Source organism: Herpailurus yagouaroundi, unplaced genomic scaffold, assembly GCF_014898765.1.
Source record: "Herpailurus yagouaroundi ecotype Mexico unplaced genomic scaffold, PumYag 159, whole genome shotgun sequence".
Taxonomy (NCBI): Eukaryota; Metazoa; Chordata; class Mammalia; order Carnivora; family Felidae; genus Herpailurus; species Herpailurus yagouaroundi.
The window spans coordinates 15,382,999-15,395,864 of NW_024412400.1; the positions used below are offsets into that span (position 1 = coordinate 15,382,999).

At 43.5% G+C, this 12,866-nt stretch overlaps 1 protein-coding gene and 1 long non-coding RNA gene across 17 annotated transcripts in view; one reads left to right on the top strand and one right to left on the bottom strand.

The window, feature by feature from the left end:
• Positions 1-12,866, top strand: part of NEK10 (NIMA related kinase 10) — a 230,833-nt gene that overhangs the window by 26,984 nt on the left and 190,983 nt on the right. For 12 of the 15 annotated variants that reach the window (XM_040480008.1, XM_040480012.1, XM_040480014.1 and 9 more), the window contains one exon: positions 6,926-7,010. The exons of 2 other annotated variants lie outside the window; for them this stretch is intronic. In XM_040480008.1, the coding sequence (XP_040335942.1) occupies positions 6,926-7,010 (85 nt within the window). Of the gene's footprint in view, positions 1-4,932; positions 5,050-6,925; positions 7,011-12,866 lie in introns of all 15 variants that reach the window. One more of the 15 variants, XM_040480019.1, reaches the window with a different exon arrangement.
• LOC121033574 (uncharacterized) overlaps positions 234-12,866 on the bottom strand; it is a 26,466-nt gene continuing 13,833 nt past the window's right edge. For both annotated transcript variants that reach the window (XR_005791999.1, XR_005791998.1), the window contains 3 exons: positions 3,610-3,846; positions 1,026-1,116; positions 234-603 (listed from right to left, as the gene is read on the bottom strand). This is a non-coding gene — a long non-coding RNA (uncharacterized LOC121033574). The remainder of the gene's footprint in view (positions 604-1,025; positions 1,117-3,609; positions 3,847-12,866) is intronic.

A 12,866-nucleotide genomic window follows, 5' to 3' on the forward strand; every position in this document is an offset into this window, starting at 1 on the left:
ATCCTATTTCTTTGCCAACATCAGATTTAATGTTGGCTGGAAAGCTTGGATTCAATGCATTTGAATACATTTGTATATCTACTGTGTGCAAGGAAGAGAGGGAATAAGCATTGGGGAAGGAAGAGAGAGTGAAAATACAAAGATGAATAAAACACATGATCCCTTTCTTCTAGGGACTCAGCATCTACTCTGGTCAGCAAAACAATTATCCACTATCCCGATACAAGGGAAAATATGGTGGATATAAACTATTTATATTATTACACCTAAAGACTGGGGGAGATTGAGGGGTGTGGACTTTGGTCTTTGGTCCAATTCAGGCTGTAGACGAGATTGGACACATTCAGGATGTTATGCCATTCAGTTTTACCCTGAGGATATAGCTGATTGGAATTTTGTGTCATGCGTGGAGTGTGAGCCCTTCCACGTCTTCTGTCAGTTTATGCCCCAGTGATGCTGTTCTTATTGTTCTTCTATTTCATTCTTCCCCACTGCAGTCTTCCTCTAAACCATACTTCTAGATACTTCCTTTCTGGGTGCATTTCCCAAGATTGGCCTATGATTACTCCCTTGTTCTCAGAAGTGAAGATTGCGAGGCGGCATCTGAAATGAGATGGGAGTTGTTAATCCAGGGTGAGATAAGGTAACACAGTAAGCACTGCAGACACCTCGTGGTACATCTCAGAGGGCAAGTGAAAGTAGCATCCCTGAAGCTGAGGTTACTCCTGGTTACACATGGTCACAAATCTTGACTCATGGCAGAGTACAAAAGCAAATTTTGATCTTCCAACTTTTCATTCAGCCATAATGTCATCTATTGGAGAGTCTAGTTAGAAAATAAATCCACCCCCTTTCCATTTCACCTGCCTGTCCAGGAAAGTACAAAGGGTGCTGGGTATCCAAGACCAGGTTGTTATGAGGTTGCATAGGAAAGTAAAAGTTGTCACAACATTGGCATATCCTCATAGCCCATTGGCATATGCCATATAAATATTGGCATATTTATAACTACTTATAAAATGGACCTCTACTCAAGGATCTCTTCTGTGTGTCTGTTCCTCTGAGCTCCCTCTTTGTTGGTCCATTCCTTGCTGATTGCCAGATGATGTGCAGATCCTGTAATACAGTGCAAATAGAACATAGTTTTTCTTGTGAAATGAACTTGCAAATGTGGCTAAAGATGTAGAATATCCTGATGATACTAAAAAAATAATTATAGTGCTGAACTGTTGGAATCTGGCTAATGAGGCGCCAGCATAATTAGACCACTGACAAATTGAAGAAGGGGTATTAACGAGGACAATGACAAGGTGGGACTTCAAAAAAGTACATTTGGACCACAAAGGTTAGGAGAGGCCTTTAGGAAAAATTGATGACTCTTTCTAATATATTTGCAAAAATGAACCTCTTTATGTTGCCGAAGCCAAAAGTGAATTCAAGGATGTTGGATCATGTTATGTGATTGGTCAGAAAAAGTGTGCCCCAAAATGTCAGCAGAATCCATTTTTGCTTTGTTCTAGTTATTAGGGCAGAGTTGCGGTTATAACTTAAATTTTGTGAAATGTAAAATAAAATATGTCTTAGTTTATTTTTTAAGATAAGATTTTCATTGCAACTTGCTCCCTGCTATTTAATATGTTTGGTGTTATTTTAAAGTGGATTCACTTAGCTGTTCTCTTCCTGGTATGATTATTCTACAATTGCCAGAATATTGCAACTTTTGAGGAAGTAAGTATATATACCAGGTTCTGCCATTTCAGTTAAAAGAGAACCACCTGATCCATTTAGCATGACTTTTTTGCTCCAAAAATGCAATCACTTTTCTAATAAGAACAAGTTGGTGTCCTTATTATTTTACATCCCGTTTTCTGAAATATCTACTGTAAATGTGGCATATTTTGGAAATAGATTGCAAAAATCAATCACTTGGATATCTACCAGGTATGAAATTAAAATGTTCTAGCCTTCCCAGGAAAGCACTGCTTGTTCTTGGGCCACATGCAACCACTGGAACAAATTTTAACGTGGCCAAACCAATAAATGACAGCTTCCCATGAGTACATGACCTTCTGAGAACCAGGCAGTGACTTCCAGATACAGTCTAGAGACCACATTTCCATGGCTAAAATCAGCCAATCCCCAAACACTTGGAGAGCTTTGCTCTGACAGACTGTGCCTTATAAGTTGTGTATAATTACTCTCAATTCATCTTTTGTTTTACATAGTGATTAGTGGACTTTTTCTTCTTTGGAGATCTTGAAGCTAACATGCCTAAAACAGGACTTTTGATTTTTCTTGCTCAACTTGCCCTCCCTCAGCTTTATTCTTCCCCACCTATTGCCTGGTCCAAACTGCCATCATCTCTTACTTGGACAATTGCAGTAAGTTTACTTGGTTCCCTGCTTTGATCCCCGATTCCCTATACTGTTCTCAATACTGCCACCTAAAGGATCCTTTCAAAAATCTGTTGGATCATATTAGTTCTCTGCTTGGAGCCTTTTAGTGGCTTTCCAGAATAAAAATTCCAAAGTCCCTATTCTTATTCTACAAAGACCTGCAGATCTGGCTCCTGCCATCTCTCCGACTTCAACTCCTAATACTTTGTCTTGGCTCACTTTGCTTCAGCCCGACGGACTTCCTTACTATTGCTTGCACAAACAATCACACTCCTGCTCAGGGACTATATACTTAACTCTTCTGCTGTTCTGACCTAGACTCACTCCTCACTTCACTTGGATGCTAATCTGCCCAGAGAACCCTTCTCTGACTTCCCTAAAATAGTATCCCCTGGACTGTCTAAACCCTTAAACTTTCTTGTCCTCCATTATACACCACCTCATATAAAGTTTTATTTGTTTGTTTTTATTATTGCCCTTCTCCCTTTAGAAGGTCAGCTCCATGAACACAAGTGCACGGTTTTGTCCTTTGCCTTACCCTGGGCATGTAACCATGCCTGGCTACCAGTAGGTGATGAGTAAATATTTGAAACCATTCTACCTCTGAAACTTCCATCAACTGTGTAGAAGAAACACATATAGGCAGTCCCTTCTGCTCAATATCTCTCTGACTTTAGGGACTGGCATAACCCATTGGATGGACTTCCGGTTGGGCGCATATTTGGGGCTAAATTTAGTGGGAAACACAAAGGAAGAAGAAAGACCCGCTATGAATACTGGAATAAGCCGGTAAAGATGCCTTGAATATTCATTTGTAGTTAATTTCTTCACGCATACTTTTTTTTTCTTCTAAGTCTTACCACGGCTATTTGGATGTGAATTTTACTTTTCTAACATCTCTCCCCCTCCAAAAAGAATACAGGGCTCTGTTGTATGAATGCGAGATAATGTTTATTTTGAAACAGGCTTGATTGAATTTCTCCACTCTTAAATTTTGAGTCAGAGGTGAAAGTGTTGTTGTTGTTGTTGTCATTTTGTGTATTAATGGAAGGGGCAGTTTAAATGACACCTCACCATGAAGATGCCACTTATTCTGAGTGAGAAAGAGAGCGAAGCGTGCTACGAATGAGGACTAGGGTGAACCTCTGGCTTGTGCATCCGTCCCTGGGTTCAGCTGACGTCAGACCATTTGGCTGTCCTGTGTGGTATTTACCTTCCAATACCGCAGCTTCGTGACTGCTTTTTACACGGAGCTCTCACATCACACACGGGTTGCTTCCACTGTGCAAGACGGTGAAGGCCCTGCGACCACATTTCAGTTGCTGTGTTGCCCGTGCCACTTTTCCTTCCTGTTTTGTACTGAAAGCGGAGCGTGATGCTGAAAGCGATGTGGCAGGTGGTCATGGGCAAAGGCCGTGGGAGCTGATCACGCTGTTCTGTATTAATAGTCCTGTGAAAGAAGTGGCAAAAGTTCAGTCACAAGAGGGGATAAATATTTGCCCGCTCATGAATCCGCTGCTGTGCGGCGGCTATATTGGGACATACCCTCCAGGGAAACGCTGTCTTTGCAGACAGACAGCTTTTTCAGAGCTGCCCCAGAGGACCCCCGGCTGCTGTGCTGAACATTCCTGCTCCCACAGTGTACGTGTTGGAGAGTCACTGTCTCTGCAGTCACCCCCGCCTGTGGGACCTGGAGTGGTGCTGGGGCGGGGAGGGACCCAGGAGTCAGGCCCCAGCTCTGCTCTCCTGTGCAGCCTTGGGCCAGCCTCTGGGTTCCTCCGGGCTGCAGTTGCTGGCTCGATACAATGAGAGCACCCGTCTTTATGGCCTGCCGCTATTATTCTCTGTAATTCTCTGGTTGCACTAAGTCGTGTGTTTCCTAGTCCCCCACCTCTTGGCAAACAGAGATATATATCATCTTACAGAACACGCCATTCCTCTTGAATACCAGGGCTCCATCCCATGTGCTGCGTCCTTGTGGGGGGTTAGGGGCTGGGAGCCAAGGAAGGAACAACTGCTCCTTCAGAGGTCAGCGCTCAGAGAGCAGAAGCCAGAGGACTCAGACACCAGGAATTCTATTTACATTTATAACAGCAGAGGCCAGAATCACGTAGAAATATTAATAGCTTTGGGCTTTAGTCCCAAAATTGCAAAACAAAAAATGCCGTTTGCTTGGAACAGAACCTTTAACTCAGACTTTTCTGGAGCTCTTCATTTATTTCTACTCCTTCAATAATAATAAGTTTAAAAAGCCTATCCTGGCATATTTTTTTTTTCTTTTTTACAGGGGGGAGGAAATAGGGGGAAAAAAGCTTTTTGTATTTATTTTAATATGAAAAACATTGCAAACGTCATGGCTTTTCCTCATGAAGATTGTATATAGTTAACAGGAAAAATACCAGTGCACACATATTTGTAGCTTGAATCACCTCTTGATATGTCTCATGGCTTTTCCTCTTAAATAATGAAAAGCAATCAGCATTAAACCTCATTAGGTTTTTAGCAGCTGTTGCAACTTGATCATTATTTCTTTTAGGTCTTTGGGATGTCGGATCTCTGCACTCCAGTTCAGGCTCCGTGCTATCTTTAGCTGACCCCAGCACCTGAAGGGGAAAGTAGTCATGTGCCCTCTCCCTATTTATAAAGATTAGAGGTATTCTGTCTGAAATAGGAGTCTCAGAATAAGTGTCCCCATAGGTGATTGTTTTAAATTCAAAGTGCATTTCAAATTTGCAGTATTTTCCTCAACGCAGGGAAGTCGGGATGAACGATGGCACGGCCTTGGCTAACTGTGCCTGGCTGGCGGCACCGGCATGGGTTGAGTCCTGCCTTTATTCTCAGAAACTGAGCTTTGCCTCCGTAGCAAAGGTGTCGCTGTCATGGTGCCTGGGCGAGAGGAGGGCCAGGGTTTGATGGCGGGTGTGGTGGGCAGCTCCTGCCCGGAGCCCTGGTGATGGCGGGGAGAGCAGTTCTCAGCCAGTGATGCTTTTGGGACGTCTTGTTCGGCCTCTGTCTGCAGCCAGGCCTCTGTGGGGTGGGGTGGGGGGATGGGGGGTGCTCTAACCTATCAGGAGCTCTCAGACATCCCCGGGAATATAAGAACATGGGAAAAGCATATTTGCCAACTTCCTTCTGGAAGGAATAGTGAGGGGTTTGGGGTGGAGCGGAAGGAGGTAGGGTGGGGCGTGACACCTCCAGTGGCAGTGACCGTAGATGTTCGTCCTGCCTTTGAGGAGGGTCGGTCTCATGCACTCAGGTTTGAGATGTGCAGGTTTGGGAGCAGAGCTGAATTTCTCAGGACCGTGGAGGAGATGAAGCTGTATTCTACCACCAATGCTAAGGATTAATATGAGGCAGGCCAGGCAAGGGTTGGCTTGGGACCACAGCTTAAGCAAATGTTCCACTTGACCGAGGGGCAGACCTTTAAAGTATCCTAACCTTGCTGGATGCATAACTAACCCAGCTGTGGGGGTGGGAGAAGTTATGTGGCTTCTAGTCTGGAACAGCTTTCCTTATCTTCCTCAGTTTTTCTTGGCTAACTATGGAATAACAGACACTTTTTGTTTTAGTGTTTTGTTAACATTTGCACCAAGCGCCACTGTTGGGCTAGCTTAGAGGACCGTGTGAGACAGTGTTGCCTGAGATGGTGCCCGTGCTTGTCTTTCCCCTTCTCCTTCGTGCTCCCCACTCTCCATGGTCTCCCCTGAGATTACGTCCTTAGGCATTCACCTGTACACCAACCTTCATCTCAGGGTCTGCTTCTGGGGAAACTGATCCAAGGAAATGCTTTTTCACGGTGTTCCCCAAACTGCCCACCAAAGTGCCCTGGAGGCTACAGAGAACCCCCAGGGTGTCATGGAGTGTTTGAAATTTTCAAGGAGAAGAACGCTATGCAATATCTGTCAGATACAGTGCCAACTACTCAAGGTGCTGTATGATTTCCATATTAAGATTGGGCTACTTTCCTTTCGATGATGGCGTATGTTTCTGAAGCTGGGTTTTCCATGGTTGTTATGATACAAAGCAAGTACGAGGTGAAAAGCAGGTGGAAGAGGAGAAGGTGGTGGTATCCAATCTGATCACAAGGCTTGAGAATTTGTTTACTGTTTACAGGAGCACACACACCATTAGTAAGTAAATGTGCTTAAGAATGAAATAAAAATATTTTTCTTAAAATGTATGCATATAATTTGTTCAAATGGATCCTAGGTTATTAGGGCGTAAGTTCTTGTTAAGTCAAATTTAATTATTGGAACTTTTAGCTATTTCTTTTGGTCAGGCGCTGCCCCTCAGTCAGCACGGGCAGTATGAACCAAGTGATGATGGCAGTTTCTATGCATTTCACGCTAACATGGATTAAGTGTTCAGGTACCAAATAATAGTCCTTGTTGTAGATTATGCTCGAAATAAACTAATGCTATTCCTTTGTGTGTCCCTTATTGTCCTGCACTGTTTTGTGTTGTTCATGAACTGTCACGCTGGCCTCTTCAACACTGGCAAACATGCTTTCTCTTGTTTTCTTCTTTCAGAGAGTGGGTTAATCGAGCCCCATCTATTCACTTTCTGAGAGTATTAATCTGTCTGAGACTACTAATGAGGGATCCATGTTATCAGGTTGGTTGGAAAAAATAAAGGTAGTTTTTACTTGTTATGAAGATGAAGTAAAGATCTGGGATCATGTTAGCTTTTTTTTTTTTTTTTTTTTTTCTGTCTCACAACTCAATAGCTTTCAAATTTAGGAGGTATCTCAACTGCTATTTAAAAAGATATGAGAAATAATTTAATAGGGACAAACAAATCTGTATGTTTCTGCTGTATTAACTATGGTATTAAGTGGATGGGACTTCTGGTGTGTGTTTAAACCATTGGCAGTTCGGGCCACACCTTTGAGTGTGTTCAAGGCTAAGCAGCTCCCTAGGTCAAAGTCAGCAGTGACAAGTGGGGGCCTTCTCAGGGAGTTCCCGAGGCAGCCCGTGGGAAAGGCAGAGCCTGCAGTTTTAGCAGCTGCTCCAGAGCCCAGGCCCTTGCCCACATCTAAGTTAGAGGTGAGCACGGGACCTGCCGCTGGTCTCTGATGAGGGTTGCGAGGCCGAGAAACTTTCCCCCCTCTCCCTAGTTACTTGAGTGTGCTGCTGCCTCTAGTTTAGTGTTTCTTAAATTTTAATGTGCACAGGAATCCACTGGGAATCTTGTAAACACCGATTCTGATTCAGCAGGTACACACTGAGGCCCGAGTCTCTGCGTTTCTGTGAAGCTTCCAGAGGACGCCAATGCCACTGGTCCATGGCCCACACGTTGCACAGCAAGGACTTAGTGCTTTAGCAGTGAGGCTCTAAAAAACAAGCTTCCCTAACATTTCACCCAGACCTTCAAAATTATTTCTTCTGTATCGGCTGGTAGACAGCTGCTTCCATCAAGCAGCAGTTCTCAAACATCTGTGTACGTCAGAAACACATGGACGACCTACAGATCGTTAGGGGCCATCCCCACGGCTGGTCGTTCAGTAGGTTTGGGGAGGGCTGGAAAATCTGCTCTTCTAGTAAGTTCCCAGGTGAAGCTGACGCTTCTTGTCAGGGGACCACAGTTTGAGAACCACTGTTCCAAAGCCTCAAGATCGCTTATTTAGTCATTATTGTTACTGCTTGCCAATGTTAAATATTTAGAACGTTCCTATTCTAAATACGTGTTTGGTTTTTTTAAAGGTTCCCCCCCCCCCCCCAAGAAGCATCTCCTTTTACACCCTGTCCTGATGAGCTACTAGGAAGCTCAGGCCACTCCAAAGATCTTTTACTTTGGATTTGGTTTTACTGATGAATTGTTTGCGTCGGAATGCATTCCTCTTCATTACCCCAATAACCATCTTTTCCAACCTTAGCACTTAAAAAAAGCGTTTCGTACTAGTCAGCTACAGAGCCCGCTCTGATCTGAGTCTTCTAGGATTCATGGTGGTGCCACCTGTTTCCTTTAGACGAATCACCACTTCTTCGTTCTGTATTCTAAGCTGGCCTTGTGCTATTATAGTTTAGTGAGCCCTTTGACTGTGTGACTCAGGGCATTCTCCAGATGGCTTTCTGTCCTGGTTGCTCAGAGTTTTTTTGGGAAGAGAGCATCCTTTTTTTTTCCCATGACCAGCCGTACAGAACTATGCATTCCATGTATTTCTGAAGGGCCGTTTGCAATTCTATGTGCAGCGTATGTCATAACGGTGGACCACGTGTTCCATTTTGCCCGGGTCAGTCCCAGTATGTGTTCCTTGTTCCCACTTAATTATTAATAACATCTCCTTTCACTCTCATGAAGGTAGGTTTTTAGCAGGGGCTCTAATTTTCTGACTTATAGAAGTTAGCAAAGTATTTGCCTCAGAGATTTTCTGTTTGTTTAGAAAATTGATGACCGTTGTGTCCTACTCTGCTGATCTCCATCAAAGTATTGCCTTTCTTAGTCTAGTTCTTGATGGATCGGGACACGTTTGATTGCCCTGCTCTCTCCAGGAAAGAATTCAGTGACCTCATTGTTTATGGGATTTTGTGACTAAACACATATTAAAATGAAGTCCTTCCCCGATTTCTAGTCTTTCCATAGAAGGGTATTGTCTCTGAATATCTCCTCCTGGCACTCTTTCCACAAAGAAGAGCGTGTGCTCAGGCGGTTGTTGAATATCTTGAGTTGCCAAGAATTGTTGGCCGAAGTCACAAAGCTTTGCTGGGGTTTACTGTAATTTATGCCAGTAATTTATGCTAGGCATTCCTTTCCTCGCTTGTTGAGTCTGTGCCGCAGGAGCCACAGTGGCTGTTCCAAACCCTGTCTGCTTCTCATACTCTGATCCCCTCCTGACCCTGTCATCCTCACCAAATTACAGCATTGTCTGCTTTCTGGGAAAACCAAAGCCATTCCAGTGGGAACTCTCTTATTATCTCTTCTTTGTTGCTTGAAATATTAGGGTTACCTTGAAGCTTTATGTTGTTCTTGTCTCAGAAGAAATATCCCTCCTCCTTGCCAAGGCTTACCCATCTATCTATTCTCTTCATTTCTATGTCAGTGTCTCCCTTTCTATTTTCTATTATTGTAAAAATGTCCTCTCCTGGACCCAGATGTCCCTTCGAATCTTCACCTTCCCTTCATTACTACATTTCTTGAGAGGCCAGGCTATATCTCTTGAACCCACTTCCTCTCTGTCAGAACTGATGGGCTGTATTGCTTTCACACTGAATTCTTGTGAACAGGGTTCTCCCTGGAAGCCATGTTTCAGTCAGCATCCCTTGATCTAGAGGTTGCAAACTGGTAGCTCAGAGATTGGATCTTGCCTGCCAGAGACTTCAGTATATGCTTAATGGAGACTCCAGCAAGAAAAAAACCTGGAAGGAATGAAAGAGAAGCCATTTTGAAAATATGGAGTGCTTAGGGTTGTTCGCAATTAAGGGGAGACACATGGTCTGAGGTTTCAAGTATGGTAGGAACCCCAAGCAGGATACAGAGAAATGGCCACCTGGACTTTACTGTGAAGCCGTAGTACATTGTTTATCGAGGATGAAGTGAAAATCTTAAAAGCTCCTAAGTACAATTATCTTAGCAACCACAGTAAAAAGATGGGCAGGCTGAGTGACCTTATCCCAGCACCTGCATTTCTCAACTCCCTTAGCAGCCCACAGGCTTCACCGCATTTTCCGTTTGTCTCCACCGCTCCCAGGAGGCCATAGCTCTTCCTTAGCACTTTGTGTTTTTCTGTATTACTGCTCTTTTTCTTGACCCTGCCTTCCTAAATGTGAACCTTCCCAAAGTTCTTTATTTTTTCAAGTTTATTTATTTTGAGAGAGAGAAAGAGAGAGCGAGCAGGGGAGGGGCAGAAAGAGAGGGATAGAGATAATCCCAGGCGGGCTCTGTACTATCAGCAAAGAGCCCAACAACTCGGGGCTTGATCCCACGAACTGCGAGATGGTGACCTGAGCCAAAACCAAGAACCGGAGGCTTAACCGACTGAGCAACCCAGGCTCCCCATCCAAAGTTCTTTTCTTTCATCATCTTCTCCCCTATCTCCCATGCTCTTGGCTTCAACTATCGTTGTTGGCATTGTTGTTTTTTTGCTCACAAGTACATACCTCCAGTCTCCAACTTTTCTCTTCATGTAAGTCACAAATTTCCAGGAGTATTTTGGACGGCCATATGGATGACACAATAGTGTAATTGTTCTCAAAGTGCAATTTGGGGACGGCTTATGGATCTCTGAAACCCTTTCAGGGATTCTACCAGGCCAAAAATATCTTAAAAATAATGCCACAGTGTTGTTTGACTTTTCACACTCACTGTCTTACATATATTAGTGGCGTTCTCCAGAGGCTGTGGGATGCGTGAAAATGTCACAGCTCTGATGGCTGATGGAACGTGTGCTTGTCTACTCCTCCTGTGTTTTAAAACGTTCGCACTTTTAACTTGTAATATGATAAGTAGATATACCCCACATAAACAGAACTCTTTGAGGTTCTCAGTAATTTCTAAGAGTGTGAAGGAACACAGAGACCAAAGAGTTTGAGAAGCACTGTGGTGGTGCATTCCACTCAGTAACTTTAAAATGGAGCTCTTTGATCCTTCCTCTCACTTTGAACCTTCAGAAGCAACTCTTAATCCTTTTAATGGCGCTACCTTGCTTCCAGACTCCAAGGTAGGAAACTTTAAAACATCTCTTGTATTTTCTTCTTACTTATCCCCTACAAATAGAACCTACCAAGGTTTTCAAGAGTACTGCTATTCCATCTGGAAAGATAAGATGCCAGCACATAGAGGGGCCTAAAATCATGACCCAGAAATGAGCAGTGTGGAACCACTGTTGAGTTTAAGCAGAGGAGTAAAGTGATCACATTTGTGATTCACTGTTAAGGGCTCACTGCAGTGTGCTCGATATTGATTTGGTTGCTGATTAGGTGTAGGATGAGAGCATCCAACGTCACTGACGTTTTCGGCCATTGCAAAAACAGTGGTGCATAACGGCATCTATTTTGGTGTTGCACTGTGCTCCCTTTTTAAAGAACATACTCTTTATCTGTATTATATTACTGTATCACTTTTTTAAAAAAAGGAAAACCTCAGGGAATAGAACAAGGACATTTGTTCACATACTGCACATTGGACTGAAGGTCAGATTGACTTGGGGACTTTCTCCAGGTCATTGGGTTCAGAAGAACAGAAGCCAGTCTTGTGACTCTGTGGCTTGTGAGCAGGGAGAAAATGCTGAGATCTGACAGGGTGCTCGGGAGGTGTTGCTGTCATCCAAGTGTGCCGTCATATTTGCTTCTCAGGTTAGTAGTCAGAACCGTTAAGCCCAGGTATGCGCATGCGTAACTTGTGGTTTTGGTTTGCTGCAGCTGACACTCTCAGGTTAGAGCAATCCCATTGGTATGACCAAACGAAATATAGGGAGGACCCTGATTCTGTGAGCAATCTCCTAGCCTTGCTCCAGTCTCCATAGGAGCATGGGGGGCCGAAGCGGGGAGTGTTTATTTTGTAAATGAAGGGCAAATTCTTGAGTATGTAACAACAACATTCTCAGAGAGTGACAGACCCTCTCTCTCTTTCCTATACGTCATAACAGTGCTTCTCCAATGGTGATCCATGGGAGTTAATACATATTCAGTGAAAAGAAGTGTGCTTCAATTAATGATGTTTGGGAAAAACTGCACTCAGTTCTCCCATTGGAGGCTTATAATGCATGGCGGGGTGTTCAAAGCTCTGAGGGGCCCTATGATAAAACCAATTGTCAAACTCTGTTTAAAGTATTATTTTACAAGCTGATTTGAATTTGGCCATGAAATTATTACTATTTTTTAAATAGAATGTCTAATGCTACCCACTGCACAGAATAAAAGGGTTATTCCCAGAACAGAGTTTGGGACTTAGTCCTAAATTGTTAATACTAATTATTGGATTGATATGTTACTTGTCAAGGTAAAAACTTAAAAACGACCATGACCATGACCAATCATTTAAACATTATTCTCTCCCGTGGTGTCTTCTCACTTCCAAGCCTTGAATTTAAATCTCCTTCAAGTCAACAACTCCCAGATTTCAATCTTTTGCTCTCACGTCATTTTCCACGGTCTTTTGTACTTTTCTCAAGTGAATATCCCAGCAGTAGCTCAGTATGTCCCAGATCGAGTCTTCTCTAACCTACACTAGACTCTTCCCATCTCCTTCCTTATGTCTGTTAGTATCTGCCACCCCTTAGTCCCCAGGCTCAAATAGGGTGATGTCTTCTACTTTGTTCCCTTTCTTCTAGCATGTCTTCATGTTTGCTTGATCACACGACTTCACAGACTATCTCTGCCTCTCCATTCTCCTTCCCACTGTCACCGCCAACCAACTGGGCTTCTAGGTGGCATTCTTTCCCTTTCTGGTTCATTCAAAAACCAGAGGGAAGTCCCCACAGCTGATTTTTCTTTCTTTCTTTCTTTCTTTCTTTCTTTCTTTCTTTCTTTCTTT